Raw genomic sequence first — 13,456 nt, 5'->3', positions numbered from 1 at the left:
CCACTGTTCTTGGACGTGGCAGTGGAGGTGGCGGCAGCCACCGTTGCTACGGTGGCTCCGCTGGCCGCTCCGTTCTGGATCATGGCCGCGCCCTGTTCTTCGATGATCTGCACACTGCTGTTGTTGTCGAGCTCCTCACTCTTGCGCTTAAGCCCGCATCGCTGGTAGGTGTCCAGGAGGCTTACGGTACTCCGCCGGGTTAGGTTGTGAACGCCGACCCCGCTGCCCACACCACCACCACTGCTGCCTCCTCCCCCGCTGCTGCTACTGCTACTACCACCACCACCACCCCCGCTGCCCAGCAGAGACCCCACGGCCCCCGAAGTACTGCTAGCTGACGCAACCACAATGTGGCCTGCGCTGGCTGGGAAGATGAGCGCCTGCTCGTAGGGTAGCGTGCCACTGGTCACCTGCAGGGAGCTGCTGATGCCGAGGGGGCCGGCGGCCGCCGACACGTTCTTGCTGCTGTTGTAGCTGTAGACTTTGCTGTGCGTTCCGTACCCTGTCATATCCCAGTTGCAACTCTGCTCCACCTTCTGTTTCTTCACGCTAAAGAAGGCACTTGACTGGAGAGCGTGAGGGGAAAAGACTTGCACTTGCGAGGCCATACCTGTAAGAAGGGGGGTTGGGGTTAGGGCAGAGAGGAGGGGCAAAGAGGAGAGGAAGGGGAAAAAAAGTGAGAGGTTAGGAATTTGAGACAGTGTTTGAAACTTGAGTGGAAGGCAGTAGGTTTAAATACAGACAGCTAGGGTCATGGAAGGTTATGAAATATAGCATCTTTGTTAAGGCATCAACTTGTGAGGACAAGTTTAGAAATAGGCATAAATTGACTTCTGATCAGTTTAATATCTAAATAAAAGCTAATATTTATTACAGTCTTGCTATTCACTGTTATGAGTCACGAAAGTATGTGTAATTGCTTTTGTAATACAATATAAGGGGGTTTGACATGTTGTTATATAACATAAATTAAAGCCAGTGTTGAGCAGATCACTCATGCATGCAGAGGAAATGCTATTTTCCCCCTGGCTTCATCTGAAGAAATGTAAACGCTCGTGGTGAATGCTGAAACACAACAATACCCTTTCATGGGAGACTCCTCAGAGACACTAAGGCAACACAACATTGTAAACAAAAACAAAGAAAACACAGTACGTTGTGGGTCTCATGGAACGACTGCAATTTCCTCCCAAACTGGACACCTCGGCCCTTGCTTTTATCGCATCACAATACTCACTCTCAGGATAGGAGGTGGATGAAAAGTCATTCCACGGATCAAAACAGGGTAGAAACGGAGGGGCATCTGAACTCTCTCTCAACCTCAGATCCCCAAGACAACAAGACAGAGAGTGCAGAAAGGCAGCGACTCACCGCTCTGACCCCCTGGGAACGAGCTGCCTCAGAATAAGCAGAGATTCTATGAGCGCACAAAGTGCCCAAAATAGCAAATTTTCTTATTCCCTCTGTCGAACAGCTTGTTTACAGCTCTGGACTGTTTATTAAAGGGCAAGGTACATCACAGGAGATGTGCTGTAAAGCTGTGTTTAAACTGGATTCCATGGACTCCAAACTAGTTTACTACTAACACTTAGAGAGGTTCCACTTGGCAGTGCCAGCTTCTGCGTACATAACAAGACCTAATGGTTTCCACTGTGGCTCCATTCAAAGACAGTAAAATTATACACACAATCACAAAATCCAAGAATCTTTTGCAGCTGTAATAACAATTTATTTGGTGTTTTTTTAACCAGCGACCAGAAAGCTATGGATCCTAAAGACGCAAGGTTTTTTATTTTTCTTTTCTGAGATAATGAGGGGACCATTTTCCTGTTGCGCTAATTCTGGGTTTCCTTCCCTCAGACAGCAAGCGAAACAGCAAGATCACTCCTGGTCCCTTCGACATTATCAGCTCTCTGAGCGATGATTATGATTAATTCAGTAGGAAGTTGGCAGGCCTCCACTTTACTTTGCTTTCACCCGCTTCTTCAGCTCTCTTCTCAGCCCCTGCTCCCCTGTTCTCTCTTTCGTTGTGCTGATTGTCTCTTCTGGCCTTGCTCGGTCTCACTAGTCATCTCTATGGTCATCTGGTCTTAGCCCTAATACTACGGGATTGGAGCTGCAGTGCACATTAGAGGGTTTGCAGTAAGCCTAATGGTCATTGGACCAGCTAGAGCATAGCATTTCTATGCTCTTCTCGACCTGCAGTAAAGCTCGAACACAGATGCAAGCATATATACCCCCTGGCCAGCTAATAAGAAGTTATTTCTTATATGCTCGACCATTTTCTGCCCAGTCTAGGTATTGTTGGTAAGGGAGAGGTAATGAAGAACATCCGCTAGGCTATTAGGGGCAAGGCTCTCTGCTAATCACATAAGCCCTGAAGGCCAGATGTCACTCCTTGGATTACCAATTCCTGTGCCTGGACTTTATGCTAAAAATAATTTGAATGATGAGTGGCATCACGGGGCAGCGTTGACGGTATGGGACTGGGAGATCCTGACAGGATCATCACAGGCACAGACTTAGGGACAGAACGAAGGGTGGACGGACACAGAACTGGCCTGTTCCTCTTATGGAACATTCCAGGATTACATATCCGCCAGGATGATTATGGATGGCTAGAAGCACAAGATTTTTGGTTTATACAAGGGGCTAGGCTACAGTAACTGCTGTTTCCATTATCTGTCACATGAAATTCCTCCTACAGCCCGATCTTAAGACACTCACTGACCCCTTGTCAGTTATAACACTGCGGTTACACAGTTTGGTTGACCTGACCAAAATGGTGCAATGAACTCAAGGCTACAGTGCGCTCAACTAAATTGGGAAAGTCTGAGTAATGACTGTTTGGAAATGCACAGGAAATTTCAGAAAATGCACCCTTGACTCAGTTAGGAAATGTGGAGGTCTGGGAATTCAAAATCTAACTAAAACCTCACAAAATTTGGCTAACAGCTTCATAAAAAGCAACACAGTGAAACCTACGGCAAGCTAAACCGTACAGTAAACAAAGATTTTAAAGAAAACAACGCAAGAACAGTAGAACTGGTTGTTATCTCGTCCAACCATACACAGGAAACAATGTGTGCAGTTATCGGCTGCAGAGGCACCTCAGTTCACATGAACAATATTCACCCGGACTGAAGTTCAAAAGTATTTATGATCTACAGATCGAACAATTAACCCATTTTTACTGATGTCTGAAACAACTCTGCATTGGCATTCCCTTGAAAATGTCAATATTTAAACTTTATGTCAGACATGAAAGCATAAAGACCCATGGTTTCAACATAACTTGAAGAACACAGTGTGTCCCACACACTGCAATTAAACGTACCAGAGAGGCATTTCCTAATGTTTATGATCAACATGTTGAAATGGTAATAGTCAATGTTCTTAGAGAGAGCACTTCTCTGTCAGGGGTTTGCGAATCTTTCTTTTGGTAGGATCAGTCCCCTTCTGCATGCCATAAAAAAGGTGGGGGTAGGGGTGGGCAGTGAGGGGCCTTCGCATTCTGGGACTTGCTCCGCTAGATCTTTCTTATTATAACACTCACACAACTGCATGAATACTGCGAGACGCAGAGTAATGTAGAACAACATGTAAGACACCAAACCAAAGAGCTTGATCACTGATCTTTGGTCAATTTTGGCATATATTAAACATCCAGGTCAGTCACTTAAACAACTAAGGATTATGCCATTTCAACATAAAATGTGTGTGGTGTAAATTCGGTTAAGAGAGAGAATATACCGTATAACCATTTTGTAATTTATGTCTATACATACGATAAGATAAACACCCATAATGCAACAGATAATACCCACAATGCAACTGCAATATACTGTGTATATGGTTACCATACTATACTAACCGCTGATCTCTAGAGGAGATGCTCAGGTCCAACCAACGGCCTTCTTGTTCTTCTAAACCCAGAATCTGGACAGTGGCTGACCTGCCCAACGTGATGGGGGGTCGGGGAAAACGCAGTGCTTAATGAAGTGGCCTCGGCCTGTCTAGACAAAGCATTATCTCACACTCTGCTGATTTGCCGAGTGTCCTAAACAACCCCCCAATCAACACACGCACGCACACGCAACACAGACACACAAGCCTTCAATTATTCTCTTGAGATTGTGACGCACCACCATTTCAGAACTTACCCATCCATCCGGGGCTTAGAGATATAACTTAAGCGGCGAATGCGGAGACCCTGGTGGCCATCGGGGGCCACAGTTGCGGAGGGACGAGGAGTCGGGGGGCGGGTCCAAGGTATGAATGCACGCACCACTGAGGAAGAACATATTGTCCACACAGTGCAGCCAGCCATGTCATTTAGACGAGCCTTGTGTTCCTGTCTGTCCTTGATTTCAGAGTCGGGGCCCGTCACTCCCCAGCATCCCTCTCCCTATCTCTTTCCATCTCACCCTCTCTATTATAAACACACACGCACACGCACACGCACACGCACACACACACACACACACACACACACATACACACAAAAATAAATACACGTATGTGCCCCATGTGCACAATCATGCACACATTACTCTGGGCCACTGTTGACCATCCTGCCTGCTCTTTTAGCTCTCTCATCTCTGCTTATTTATAGAATAATGCATCAGAGCAGCAGGCGGCGAGACAGTGTCTCACACCAGCGCAGGGCCTCTGCTGCATCCTCCTCCCAGCTCATCCTGACTACTGAGCCGACTGGAAATGCCTTGTATCAGCTTCCCTGTTCGTACAAAAAGGAACAACACCCGCTCTTTTCCTATGGACAAGCCAAGCCTATAAGGCGAATACCAACGCCGTTTGTGAGACGTCCATGAGGCCTCTTTGTTCGCAAATCAGGAACATGACTGCCACAAGCGTGACACTCCCTATTCCAGATACAAAGTGTTTTGTGAGCCGTTTTAATCCATGCGTGCAGCACACACAGTATCGCCCCCCCCTCACACACACACACACACACACACACACACACACACAAACATACACACAGAAATGGATGATGATGCCACCAGATAATTCATGTACACACATGCACACACCAATCACCATCCGGACCGACCAAGGGGTAAAACTAATTCACAGTCCCTTTTTATCGAATAGAACAACTCAGGTGGGAATCAGCTTCTCGGGTTGTAATCAAGCCATGACGGCGTCAGTTCTGTAAAGTGTATAACGCGGAACAATTTACAATCCGAACCTAGCGCTGCAAACGTTATCTCCCTGAGAGACAACAGTGATGAGATAAGTGGCCCTGTTATTCACATGTGGAGAGCGGTCATAAAACCGCTTGTGTGAGGAAGACACTTGGCTGGGTTGTAAGTTCAGCTTGGGGCCCGAGACCAAAACCAAGGGAGGGAGTAAAAAGAAGAGAAGGGGGTGGTAAAAGAAGGGGGGGCCTGGATTTGTTATTAATCAAATCACGAGTGTGGCAAGTGAACAAGGCACAGCACCCTGTCCCTATCCTTACAAAAAAAGAGAGAAAGAAAGAGAGAAAGAAAGCGGTTGTGTTTGGACTCACTGTGTTGTGGACAAAATGTGTGTGGCATTACAGGATTAGATGTCCTCTCCCATAAGGTGACGGGCCCTGTTATTTAGGGTCTAACCGCCGCTGCCACCGTCACACACAGTGCTATCTAGCTACGCTGTTTGAGTCTTCACACTGTAAACCCACAGCAGGGCCAAGCGGGGACACACACACACAAAGACACACCTGATAAGCAGCCCCCCTTATCGTGCACACACAGCAACACAGCTAACGGCTCTCCGCACAATGCTCCTCCCTCGCGTTAGGATCTACGGCCACAGCCAGACGCTCCGTATCACCACAGAGTCAACAAAACCAACGGGGCCAAAACCCAACACAAAAGCCAACATGGGAAGCCATAGGGAGACATCTCACACAGGAGGGATACAACATCATATAATACATCATTGCAGATGCCGCCCAAAAAATCAGAAAGGCACCACTTTCGCTGCTGTTTAGGGCTGATCATGGTCTGGCCGTGCCTTGCCGACAGTGTGTTGCTTTATATCCCCCTCTTTCCGCAGTCGGGCTTCCCCTGCTGGGGGAGGCCGACAACGGAAGGACGTCCACAACTATTTCACCTTCTCTGGCTTCAGTGCACTTTGTTTGTTTCCTACCTTTATCTGCCATTTGCCGTGCAATGCGCTACTTCTTTTCATATTTTCATCTTTATCTCAACCGCAGAGCCGTCCAAAAACAGCCCAAACACCTTGTTTTTCGTCGCAAAATGTGGTTGCGGAGGCTGAGGGGCTGGTAGGTTACATACCGTTCTGTTTTTATCAACGCACGCAGCTTGCACAGTATATAGCAAAGACTGAAAATGGTGACCTCATGCATTAAACATAAGGAAAAAAGAAAAGACAGTTTGCCTTTAACTGTGCATATGAATTGCGGCCTTGATTACGCACAGTGTAATGCAAACTGGGCTTTTAAGAGAACAATGCTTAATGCTTCAGCGGCGCATAGCAGAGCCCCGTGATCTGCAAACATGCAATCAAGGAGGTAAATGCATCGTGACCACACACACACACACACACACACAGATCAAAACAAACTAGGAAACAAACTTTGCAAACCATTAGCCATACAACAACTGTCTGCCGTTATCCGCAGTAATGTTTATTCAGAACGGATGTCACAGAGGAATATAGCGGCCTGTTCACAGTTGGAGACCATTGTGTTTTCCGACAATCCAATATCTTCTGGCCCACACACCCACCTACACACACAGACATACAAAAATTTCAGCCCCGGACCAAAAAACAATCAACAAACGAATCAAAGAGGCTGAACAAAACAAAGCAAAAAAATAATAAAAATGGAACTACTGTATAATCAAACAAACAACAAATGGAGGTATTTTCTTCGTGTGATTGGTTCATTCTTATTATTATGTCTAGGTTATCTGATAGTGGCAAGACCATCAGGTAATATATTCCAAACAAGTACACAATTTCAGAGGTTTCGGAATTGGATTAACCCTGGCTAACTTGATTATCATGGGCAAACTCTTTAATGAGTTGCTGCTCTTTACCCTTTCAATTCTCATAACGTGAACATTATATTAAATTGATTCTGAACGGGTGGGGGGGGGGGGGTGGGGGGTGTACAGATAGGAGACTGTTGAAGATGAGAGAAGAGGCGGAAGCTGGGACACAAGCTGGGCAGTGCTCTGCACGGTGTCATCTCCCACCCCGGCCCCCCAGCCCTCCGGCCTGGACCAGACTGCTAATCACTGCCTGTGGGAGTTTGCTTTGCCTTAGGGGTCAACGGTGTAGCCATAATATTCAAAATACACCTGGAATAATGCTTAGGCTGCACCCGCACCCTCAACAAGGATTGGTCTGTAGGTTTAACAATATGTGACTTACTGATCAGTTTCCAAACACACACTATATGTGCAATGTTGCATTTTTCTTCAAATGTCCATCTCTCTGTTTGTGAAAATTATGAAGAACATTTTGGGGGGATTTTTTTGCATTGTGTATAAAAAATGCTTCCTGCCCTTAATTGCAGCAGAGGAGGAGGGGAAGCCATAGTTGTCAGCTTGGAAGAAGACTAAAGGAACGATGACCAGTTCAAACATAAAGGGCAGTCTGTGTGTGTTTGGTCATGATAAGTAGTGGTGGGTGGAGACGACTCCGGGCTAGAGGGAGGGAGGGAGAGAGAGAGAGCGCGCGCAAGAGAGAGGAAAAGGACAGGAAGACAGGGAACCAGATGTAGAGACAGACAGTGGCGATCTCATAAGGCGAGAGAGGCATGGTAAGAGACAGAACGAGGGGGCCCTCTCTTTCTCTCTACTCTGAGACAATAGTCCCAGAGTGAGGGTCTGCGTGGCTACTTGGCTTTATCCATCTCACATCGACGCATATAGACTTTGTATCACCCTGCTCGTGGTTTGGCCTTCTGTTGCCCCTGCTCCACCTCCATTCTCCTCTCAGCTCTCACATGAGAGTTAAGGGTGACGCATGCCTTCCCCCTCGAGGCAGCACACCGGCGTGATATTTTAACCAGTCATGTGAAAGCTGGTGCCCTGGACCTTATAGGGGGCATGGATCACTCTCATTAAAAATACAGATCTTCTCTCTCTCCCCCTTATCTCTCTCTCTCTCTCTCTCTCACTCCCTCTCTCCATCTCCCACCCCTCGACGGGCACACCTCAGTGGCACAGGTGACTAATTCATATGCAAACCTATTAGATTATTTTAATCACTTAATCTCTCTCCTTTTCTAGTGGCACTTTATGGTGCCACTCTCTCTCTCCTCTCAGTAATGTAAGCAGCTCCACCATTCAATGTAGTCAAAGGAGATTTATGCATTTATTAAGGAAGGAAGGTGTACGTGTGCTCAATCCGACCCACCGTGTGTCGTGAGCGCGGCCGTCAAGATAGAGCTGATGTAATATATATGGCTGGGCTGACGCAAGCGGTCAGTGCCTGATTCAGCGTCAACAGCGCGACGTCGGCCAATGATATTTACAGTGTCCTCACAGTCGCAAATAACAGCTCAAAGCAGACAGGGAAAGGCCAGTCTGACCATCAGCCTCATAACACTCCCACGGCTTTGAATCTGAGGCACATTAAGCCAGACAGAGGAGAAACCAAAATAGCTACTCACCAAGGTTTAGACGGACACAATGAGCTTTAAGAGACTGTAAACATGAAATGTTGATGAGAGAATGTTATCGAAAGTATTACTCTAAGTAATATGAGTATACAACCTTAGAAAATAAATACGCTTTTTTTCTCAGCCATGGGTTTATTTCTGGCAAATAAGGACGATCTACAGATAAATGCTGATCAACCCTTCTCGTCCTCCAAGTCCACAAGTTGCCTCTTAGCTTCTGAGCCGTAGTCCTCTAACTCAGAAAGCATCTCTGTCTCTTAGGAGGTTAATGAGGTGAAAACAACTGGTCTGGCCTGGCCTGGACTGGCGTGGAGCAGTGAAGGGGTGAAGGGCAGTGAAGAGGACAAGTCCTCATAACTAAAGGTCAGCTTTTGGCCTTTTTATGAGCCAGGATCTGTGAAAGCAAAGAAAGGTTGGGAGCGGGCTTTGAGTATGTATGCCTGTGTGGTTTAGCGTGGGGATTTGTGTGTGCATGTGGCTGCAGCTGCCAGGTTGTCAGTGGAGCCAGTGGGAATTGGGCCTCCATGTAACAAGGAGACAGGTTAGAGGCCGATGAGCAGGATCTACAGCCCTTTAGGGGTTTCAACAACTAGTCAACTAGCGGACTAGTAGACTACTATAACCCCTATTCGGCGGTGTTGGCAGCAGTCAACTAGTTGTGGACAAAATATTTTTTGTCAATATCACAAGATTTACAATGATTATTGTATAAGTTAAATAATTTATTAAAATATGTATTTACATGTATATCTTCATTCATTTATTTTACAAAATACAAAAGCCAATGTTTCTGGGGATCCGGTGCAGCCAGCGGACATCCGGGCCAAGAATTCCTCTTCCGTGTGCCCGTCATTGTTTGCAGTCCGATTAACAATTTCAGATGCGAGAATGGAGTTGGAATTGACAGACAATGTCTACAACAGGAGCGTTTCACAAGTAGTTATAAATAAATAAATGAACCAATAAACCTAGTAAAAGTTTAATCGTCGTCAGACCGATAGCTGATGGGTTCCGAGACTGCCTCGAACTCCTCTCTCTGCGTCGTTCTTACATAATAGGCAAACGACGACTAGTAGTAGTCGCCTTTTATGAAAAACTTGGCAACTGGTAAAACTAAGCAGTCGTGAAACTCCTACAGCTTTGAAGAACCTGCTGTAGCACTGCTACTACCACCACCAATACCACTCCCACTACTATTATGCCCTTTTAGACCTATCCCTGCAAAACACACACACACACACACACACACACACACACACACACACACACACACACACACACACACACACACACACACACACACACACACACACACACACACACACACACGGGTAAACCCATGCTCACACATAAACATTCATACATTCATTCACAGAAACTGCCCCTGTGACCTCTGGCAGTGCCCCCGAGGCCTATGGACCCCAGCTCCTCCGGGGGTTGAAGGTATTAATCTACCCACATCACACCCTCCCTCTCTCCCTCCTGCCTTCCCTCCCTCTCTCTCCCTCTTTCTTTCTTCTCTCCACGTCACGTCGCTCCCTATCTCCCCACGCCCTTCTCCCTCTCGCTCTGTCGCCGAGGCTGAATTGAAGGGTCAGTTCAAAGCATTGCCTCGCCGAGCTGCCGGTTAGTCATGAATGTGCCGAAAGGCTTTGAAGTGAGGGGGAGGTTCCACAGGACATTCAACCTGGTTTTTATGAAGCAACACACCGACACCCCCCACCCCCCCTAAAAAAAAACAAAGAATTGCACCCCATCCAGATACTCTCATGTGACAGTAGAGGGTATTCCCTGACACAAAGAAGTGACAGACATCAAATCATGCTGAGCTTTAAGGTTTCTCCCCGAGAGCTGTGTGGTTTACAGTGTAAGCTTTTTCATAATTGGACGGCAGGACGTTCTGACTTCATTTCTATGAGTCGTGCTTTATTACAAAGAACCGAATCAAGCTATCTGATAGGACTGACATTTCAAAAGTTGCACCACCGTTCCTTTTGTTGAAGCTGGAGCATTCCGCCAACCTAATCAAACGGAGAATTAACTTTGAATGCACCGAGAATGATTAGCGAGATATAATCTTCCACAAAAAAAAAAAAAGAAAAAAGGAGACAAAAGGCAGAGCCGTAACAAAAGACACTTTCGGGAAATGTTGTTAGGTTTGGGGGTTTTTTTTCCCCTCCTTTTGATCGCAATTAAAACATGTCTAAACATCTTTGGAGATGTTATCATGCAGTCTTGGGGAGGAAATATTTCTGTGTTTGGACGTTCCGTCTCATGGCTGAGGGCTACATCGTATCCGGACTGGAGAGGAATTAGAATCAACCACGGGATGGTCTAGTGGAGTCACCAGGGTACTGGAGTAAGGACGAGAGGGCGGAGCTTGGAGGGGGGGGTACTAATAATGAGTACCGGGGAGATGCTGAGGGTTTCCTGAGTCGGATGCCTCTGCAGAGAAGAGGAGCCTTATCAACGTTGAAACGGCTCGTACAGGATTGTCTCCGAAATGCACCGTAAATGCACCGTAAATGCACCAAAATCACCAAAAGCAAATGGCTTAACGTCCCCCTTTGCGACATTTCATGGAGCGATGTGATATAATACTGAGGGTCCGCTTTCTGCGCCTGTCTCACGCCGCTTCTACCCTTCTTCCTGTTGTTGTTTTCCGCTACCTGACTCGCCAGTCCGCGGGGAGTCGAAAGCCCCCACGATCATTAGCTCAAACTCAACGAGATGAAAGCCCGCGAGCGGGGGAAGGCATCCCGTTTAACGGAGACACTTATTTCTCTTCTCACCTAACACTGGAATGTGTTGTCTTCACTAATTTAACAGGAACATATTAATGAAATAAACACAGCTTCGTATACACTGGCTCCTTACAGTGAGAGAGCGAGCAAGAGAGCGTCGACTGTAGGTGTGAATATGAATGGGAAGAGCAAGTATTTCACAAAAGGTGAGCAGAGTAAGAGGACAGGGCCAAAGCTGCTCATTTCCATGCCTGTTGATTCCTTTGAGCGTCTCGGTCCCGGTCTATTGGCGTCCCTTTATGCCTATGCCCTCCTGGCCATAGACAGGAATGGGCCTGAGCCCGTGTCTGAGCTTTGAAGTCCTTTGGTTATCAGCCAAGCGTAGCGCTGTACCTGCAGCCATCTGTGCAGGGGCCTGCCAGCAGCTGGCTAGTACTCCGCTTCCACCTTCCACCAGCGCGAGAGGCCAGAGAGAGGGCGAGGACATGGGGGCCAGGGCAGGTACAGGTACTGAACCGGGGACGGGGTTGGGGTCAGAGTTGACGTCGGCACAAGGTTCATCGGGCCTGGCTCTATGTACAACGTGGGGTTCCTACCTGTTCATTTAGAAGTATTTCATGGTACAAATGACACAAGAATCGATACTTCCATTCCAAGTCGAAATTCAGAAAAAGGCTACACTGCCGTACAGTGCAGTTTTACTGGTAGTACTGAGTCTAGCACTGCGGTCTGGCTGGCCATAAGCAGTGTACGCCAACCAAAATGAAAAAAAGTCAGGTGAATCAAGAAACAAGAGTCGGGTGTGGAACTGCTTCCTCTTTGACGAAGGTGATTTGGATGATTTTGACGGTTTCGAATGAAAGGAGAAACTCATCAAACCAGGCCAAGCGCCTGGCCTGGTTAGAGTTGGAGCAGGTTTGTAAGGGTTCCTCTTTCAAAACTGCCATAATAATGCATTCCGAGGGACCCTGAACTTATCTTGAAATGCACATGAGCGCTATTTTTGTCACCTGTCATTGCTGTGTAGCCAACCGCGTTCCATATGTCAATTGCAGCAGCTCTTGGGCTAAATAACCTCATGGCTCGCAGTAGGCTGCTGCACTTGTCTAAATTCTAATGAGTCAAGAGTCTCATTAGAATTTACTGTAGCTCTTTAAATAAACGTTTCCGACTGGTTTCTCAAGTGGTCAAATCCCATGCAAGTAGTTTTCACAGACATTATACCAGCATTATAAAGCAATTTCAATAATTAATACTTGTTTCCTATATGATGTAACGCAAGCACAATATTGCTGACTAAAATTCATCAAGGCTATGACAATGTTCTATTCTTGTAATTCTCTTGTAATACAAACTTAAATAGGCCATAGTACAGGGATAATATTTTGAATAATATTCCCTTGGCTGTTTCCCGACAGGTATTTCTGAACTACAGCTCAGATGTATTCAAAGGGTCAGTCTGCATTAATACATGGGCCACCAGTGGGAATAGGGCTGCCGTAACACATAGGATTATTTTTGTATATATATATACAGCATATATAGCCATCCATCCCTGTCTATGAGGACTGACTGACTCGCCCTCTCTTGCCCTTTTCTCATCCGTCCGTCTCTGTCTCTCTTTCATCCAACTCCTCCATCTCTCAGAAGAAGAGACCGAAAAGTGTGGAGTATATGAAGAGCTTGATTAAAAATTGCAAACCAACTTTTCACTTTGAAAGACTTTATAATTAAATGGCGAGACGGTTCGGATTTATGTTTTATTTTTTTGTACAATGCACAGGGGCTGTGAGTCAACTATCCGGGCTGGTTACGGCGACCCCTCAGACGCGGTACCTGACATCATTTGTTGTCCTTCGCACTACATTAGAGGCTTTGTTTGAGTCCTTTAGTGGCTCCCTGTGTGTGGGGGTAATGTGACATGTCAAGCTAAAAAGGGCCAAATGAGCCAGTGATAAATACAGCCAGCCAGCTCTGTTATTCTCTTCCAGAGAGTGCCATGTCAAATGGACTGGTATGGGCCACATTATCACAAACAATAGGATTA

At 46.5% G+C, this 13,456-nt stretch overlaps 1 protein-coding gene across 1 annotated transcript in view; it reads right to left on the bottom strand.

Moving 5' to 3' along the window:
* hipk2 (homeodomain interacting protein kinase 2) overlaps window positions 1–608 on the bottom strand; it is a gene marked incomplete at both ends in the record, with an annotated part of 63,415 nt that extends 62,807 nt beyond the window's left edge. Inside the window, one exon of the mRNA XM_080002550.1 lies at window positions 1–608. This exon is cut by the window's left edge and continues 573 nt beyond it. Within this exon, the coding sequence (XP_079858676.1) occupies window positions 1–608 (608 nt within the window).
* Between the last annotated feature and the right edge of the window lie 12,848 nt (window positions 609–13,456).

This window comes from Zeus faber (genome assembly GCF_960531495.2).
Source record: "Zeus faber genome assembly, chromosome: 6".
NCBI classification, from domain to species: Eukaryota; Metazoa; Chordata; class Actinopteri; order Zeiformes; family Zeidae; genus Zeus; species Zeus faber.
This window is presented reverse-complemented; position numbering and strand designations above follow the sequence as displayed.